Genomic DNA, 6,067 nt, shown 5'->3' with positions numbered 1-6,067 from the left:
AGAGCACGTGCCATAGGCATTAGAGGCGGCAGACTCCCAGAAGTTTCTCCAGGTCCTTCAGGGAACCTTGCATGTCCAAGACCTGGCAGTGAGATCTGAGAGCAGGGCGCCAGCCCTCAAAGACTCTAACTGTTCTCATGCCTCTGCACGCTAGAGCCAAGCAAGGGTACCCTGTGCGCTGCAGCCAGAAGCCCAAGAGTTGGCGTGCAGCTGGCAGTACCGGGGCATGGTGCATGCACCAGCAGCCTGGGAGCACCAGCAACAACTGCCCAGGTGCAAGCCACTAATGCTGGTAAGATCCCCATGGTTTGGACAGACGCTCGGGAGGGCACCCGAGGCACTGGTGCAGCCTCTACACCACATTCCCCATCTGCAAAGAAGGGCTCAGAAGGGGAGGCACGTCATGGCAAAGAGCAAACAAGGAGACTCTGTCCCATCTGTGCCTGAAGATGTGGAAAATTCAGCTTCTTCCAAGGCTGCACTTATTCCAAAGAGACAAGATCCCAGAGAAATCACCAGGATGGCCTGTGGATATTCTGCCACGATCCCAGCAATCCGCAGAATTCGTGATGAGGAGAAAAAGGACCAGATGTTGTCCAGATGGAATGTGTCCTGGCCAAACAGCGTGAAAGGGCCAGGGCACTGGAGATCCCAAGCAGCAGATGATGATGCCAACACTTCCGGCACTGCTCAGGGCACGCTTGGCATCTCTACCACAACAGCGAATGCTGAGGGCCAGTTTCTGGTATCTAGTGATTCCCAGACCTCAGACATAAGCGTGCAGGCTGTGCAGCAAGAGCTGGAAGAGCCCACTGAGGGAGAAACTGCAGGACAGTTTCTGGTGATTTGTTGTTGCACAGGTCTTGCCCCATCTGAAGAGGCAGAAACAGCGCGTTCAGCTTCTCTTCTGGACTCAGGCCCAGGGCCTGCAGGGCAACTTGAGTCTGTCTGCCTCAGTCACCAGAGGTGCAAAACACTCAACTTCTCCCAAGACTGCACACTGTCCAGAGGAGGCTAGTGCGCCGACAGCATGTGAGGGAGGGGGAAGAGAACAAACAGCTGTGGCCATGTCTGGGTTCTCCATACAAGCTCTGGGAGAACCACAAACGCTGTGAGATCCCAGAGAGATCTACTGGGAGGCCTATGGATATCTTCCAGTTCACCCAGCAAACTGGGGATCCGTGATGGGGCAAGGAAGGAACAGATGTTGTCCTGCTGGAATGGGTCCAGGGCATACAGAACGAGCAAGCCCAGGCTTCTTAGCCCCAAGCAGCTGATGATGGTGCCAGTGCTGCCAACACTGCTCAGGGCATGCAAGGTATCTCCATCACAACAGCGAGGGCTGATGGCCAGTTTCCTGCCTCTGGTCCTTCCCGTACTCGGTATATTAAGAGTGCACGATGCGCAGGGACAGACCACAGATGACAGACCAAGATGCCAATGCTGCTGGCACAGATCACAGCCAACTGGATGCCAGAGACACTGCACTGACAGCTGCCCTTACCCTGTAGTTTTTACTCTAATAAACTCTATACTTGCAGGCTGTAGAGGAAGAAAGACAATCTCAAGATGCTGCTGAAGCAGTCAGTGTCCCACCAAGCATATCAGATGCTTCATCTGCTGAGGCAAAGACCGTGCCTTCAGCTTCCCCTCTGGTTGCACATCTCAGACCGGAGGAACATTCATCTGCACGCAAAAGAGCGTAAAAGGCCATCAGCACGAGGTGAGAAATATCCATGTGGTCAGTACCAGGTGTGAAATGAAGGCACAGACTCCAGGAGCTACGCTGGAGTGTGCACTGTGAGGAGATGCCTGGTCATATCTACTTTCCATCCAGTTCCATGCACAAAGGTGGACATCCTCTCCATAACACTTGGCTTGCCTTCATGTGAAGGGCATGTCTGACAAGCCAGAAGATAACATGGAACTTGTGGAGTGTTGCTGGCCAGGAACCTACAGAGCTGTGGATTTGCTCTTGCCTCACAGGTTTCTGCAGAGTCCACAGGAGGAGCACAGAACGTCAGGAGATGGCCCAGATATGTCCACAACTGGGTGGAGAGACATCACAGAAAGGAACAACTGAGTTCAACTAGCTGTGGTGGCGGGGAGCATGCAAGGCATTGCCCAGTGCTTGCCCTGTCCCTTGCCTATAGCCATCTGTCCCCGACATGCTGCCACTCACCGCTCGTGGCCCGTCATCAGGACCACGCTGAGTCACAGGCAGCCGGCTGCCAGGCACGTGCGGAGGGCTGTCACAGTGGGCTGTCGTAACCGCCAGGGCTTTGTGACGCGGGCCGGCATCGAACCCGAAGGCCGTTGTGACGCGGGGCTGCCTTGAGGGGTCAGCGTCCCCTGGAGGGAGTGCCGCTCACTCTCAGGACAGCGGCTCCGTGAGGAGGCAGCAGCTCCTGGGTGCTTCCCTGTGCCTCTGTGCGAGGACGCGGAGATGAGCGAGAAGCGCGAGAAGGACGACTCCCAGCCCAACGCAGGGCTGCCACGCGTGCAGGAACGCCGCCAGGTGAGGCAGGCGGAGAGCAGCGGGGCCGGGCTCGGCCGGGCCGCCGGTGGCGACCTGGCCACCTCCATCTCACGCCTCCTTCTCCCCACAGGTGGGCCGCACGGCGCCGCGAGCGGTGCCGCCGGGCAGCCGGAGCCCGGGCTCGTCCCTCCACGGCGTCCATCTGCCGCCGCTGCCCGGCCCGGAGAGCTCGCGGGCCTCCGGGAGCCGCCGCGCACAGGTAGGGAGCCCGAGGGAGGCGAGGCCGAACGTCTTCCCGCGTGGCGCGGGGACCGCCCACATGAGCGCTGCCCTCGGTGCTCCGTGGGGCGGGAGCGGGACGGACCGCGCTCACCTGGTGTTTCTCCTCGGCTTCTCTTGCAGGCGGGCGGGTGGCAGTTCACGCTGTCGGTGACCCGCAGCAGTGCCGGCGGGCAACGGAGACAGCCTCAGCCATCCTTGCTGCCTCACTTAAGGCGGCCAGGGATGCCGGCAGCTGCACCCCGGCGTTCTGGTGCAGCAGCCTGCGCACCTGCTGCGCGAGGCAGAGAATGCACCATCGGCATTAGAAGCTTCAGACTCCCAACACTTCCCCGAAGACCTCAGGTGTCCAGTCGCAACACCGGCTGGACAAACCCTGTGAGCGTGCCCAGGCTTCTCGTGCCCCGAGCGGCAGCAGACGGTGCCAGCGCTGCCGGCGCTGCTCAGGGAAGACTGGGCGTATGCTCTGTGACATCCAGGGCTGAGGGACAGATTCCTGCCCCTGGTGGTTCCCGAACCAGTGATGCTGGAGTGCAGGTTGAGCTGCAGGAGCTGGAAGAGGCTGCTGAGAAGGAATCCACGGGACAGTCATCTGGCAACCTGTGCAGCGCATCTCTTGCCTTACCTGTTGAGGCAGGCACTGTATGTGCAGCTTCTCTGACTGTAGACCTTGAGCCTGAAGGACACCTCGAGCCCTTGCCAGCAACCAATCCTGAAGATGAGGAGAACTCAACCTCTTCCAACACTGAATGCTCCTCTGCCTCTGATGATTCCCCAGCTAGGGATGTTCTAGTCCAGGATTCGCAGCAAGAACTAGGAGAGAGTGCTGGGATAGAAACGGCAGGAGAGTCATCTGGCACCCTGCAGGTTGCATCTCTTGCCCCATCTGATGAGGCACACGCTGTGTGTTCAGCATCTCTCCTGGAGCCTCTGTCTGCATCACATGTAGATACAGAAGAAGATTCAGAAAGCTCCTATTCTTCTGAGTCTGCATGCTCTGCAGTGGAGGCCAATGCAGCCGCACTCCTCTTGTCAGTGTCTGAGGGAGGAGAAAGAGAAGAACCATCTGTGGCCATGCCTGAAGCTCTGGAAGAAGCAGGGAGTTTCCAGGATCCTGTAGGATCCCACAGGAGGGCCTGTGGGTGCCCTCATATGATCCCAGCACTCCGAAGAATTCTTGATGAGGACAGAAATGAGCGGATGTTGTCACACTGGAATATTTCCTGGCCAAGGAGTGTGATGAGCCCCAGTCAGCTAAGACTACAGGCAAGAGGTGATGCTTTCAACACTGCTAGCGCTACTCAGGGCATGCCAGCCATCCGGCCCACAACATCAAGGGGTCATACCTCATTTCTTGACTCTGGTGATTTCCAATTGTTGGCTGGTAGACTGCCACTTGTGCAAGAAGACTCCAGCGATGACAGCAGCAGTTCTTCTAGCACTGCTGAGAGCATGCTGAATACCAGAGACACTGCAGAGACAGATGAGGGCATCCACCTGCCCTCCCGTCTTTGCACTTCAAAAGTGGATGCTGTGGAGGAAGACTGGGATTATTACTCTGAGGAAGATACTTCATCAGAGGCAGTCAGTTTAACACCCAGCACATCTGATAATTCATCAGTTGATGTGGAGACCGCATCTTCAGCATCATCTGTGGCTGCAGATCCCAGGCCTGAGGAGCAGGTGTCAGCATGTGTGGGAGCAGATGTGGGCCCTCAGGACGAGGTGAGCAAGGCGTGTGTGGTTGGTACCAGGCATGAAATTGAGGCAGAGGCAGGAGAGGTGCCTGGAGCTTGCGCTGTGGCAAGATGCCTGGTGCTGTCTCCTTTCCAGCCAGCTCCACGCATTAGGGTGGAGAACCCTTCTGTTACCCCTGCCTTACCTTCAAGCAAAGGGGCCTGGAAAGGCAATCCGTTCCTTGGGTGCGTGGCACCCACAGCATCACCGGGCAGTGACAGACAGGGTTGTGGTTTTGTTCTCTCCACACAGGTTTCTGCAGAGGCCAGAAAATGTGCACAGAGCTCCGTGTGCTTCAGAGATGCACCGGAGGATGGCCCAGGTACGTCCCCGGGCAGAAAGCCATGCCCACCAAGTGGCACGGAGGCCAGCGGCGTTCTGTGCCCTGCCACATGCAGTGCAGTCCTCCCAGGGAAATTCCATGGTGATGGGTGGCAGGCAGGGCCGTGCCTCTGCCTCTTGCCTACAGCTCTCTGTCCCCAACAGGTACCACTGACGCACCACACGCAGCGGCTCGCCACCGGATGCCAGCTGTCATCAGGATGGCGCTTCGGGCTCTGCGCAGAGTTTGCACCTGCAGCTGCATCAGGGGACAGGAAGAGGAAAGGCAGGAGGCTGCAAACACCAGGCAGCTCCCAGAGACAACAAACTAAATCACAGAATTGAAGAATGACCTGGATTGCAAGGGACTTCAGGGATCATGAAGTTCCAAACCCCCCTGCCTGGCAGGGCCACCAACCTTCCACAATTACTACATCAGGTTGCCCAAGGTCCCATCCAACCTGGCCTTGAACACCTCTAAGGACGGGGCATCCACAACCTCCCTGGGCAGCCTGTTCCAGGGCCTCACAACGCTCCTAGTAAAGAACTTCCCCCTAACATCCAACCTAAATTTACCCTCTTTCATCTTAAGTCCATTTCCCCTTGTCCTGTAGTTGTAGAATAGCTCCCAGAGATGAAACACCCAATCCTGTATATGTAGAAATCTGATTAAACCTTATCCCTTAACCCTATCCTGGCTGAGTGCTGTCTGGTCTGTGCACGTTTGGTCTCTGTGCAGCTACTGGGATCAGAGAATGGAGCAGTGGATCCCCGTGTCAGTGATGGCAGCAAGTGCAGAGAGCGTGGGCGTGCAAGGCACGGTGATTTCTCGCCTTGCAAAGTGTGAGCTGGCTGAGCTGGTGTGTGTGTGAGGTGGCCTGTGATGAAAGGGTTGAAGGTCTCTGAAGCCCTGGCTAGAGGAGACCAAGAGTGTCCCAGCTGGATCGGGGCTCCTCAGGTGCCACACTGTGTCGTCTTGGGTATCCCACAAAGACATCATTCCCCCATATGAGGATGTCATCAGCATAGGGACAAACCCGGACATCGTGGTCCAACATAACCTTCTCCATCCTCCGTGCCTATGCTCTGAGCGCCAGAGTGGGCGAGTGTTTGTACCCCTGGGGTAATCAGCTGAATGTGCTCTGCAGTCCCTCCAAGTAAATGCAAACTGACTGTCCTCTGCCTTCCTCAAGGGGACAATAAGAAACCTGTCTTAGACATCAAGAGCAGCCAGAAAGGCAGGAGCCTGTT

At 57.0% G+C, this 6,067-nt stretch overlaps 1 protein-coding gene across 1 annotated transcript; it reads left to right on the top strand.

Annotated features, from left to right (window-relative positions):
• The first annotated feature begins 2,446 nt into the window (after positions 1-2,446).
• On the top strand, positions 2,447-5,161 carry LOC146758966 (uncharacterized). The gene has a single exon (XM_085511968.1). The coding sequence runs from the start codon at positions 2,447-2,449 to the stop codon at positions 5,159-5,161; it is 2,715 nt and encodes a 904-aa protein (XP_085368094.1).
• Positions 5,162-6,067: the final 906 nt, after the last annotated feature.

The sequence above is a fragment of the Coturnix japonica genome, chromosome 11 (genome assembly GCF_054131305.1).
Source record: "Coturnix japonica strain WE chromosome 11, WE-NBRP24, whole genome shotgun sequence".
Lineage (NCBI taxonomy): Eukaryota > Metazoa > Chordata > Aves > Galliformes > Phasianidae > Coturnix > Coturnix japonica.
Note: the sequence above shows the minus strand (reverse complement) of the source record. Positions and strands in the feature narration are given on the sequence as shown.

Coding starts and splice junctions, on each gene's coding strand:
- LOC146758966 (XM_085511968.1), top strand. CDS start 2,447: ATGAGCGAGAAGCGCGAGAAGGACGACTCCCAGCCCAACGCAGGGCTG.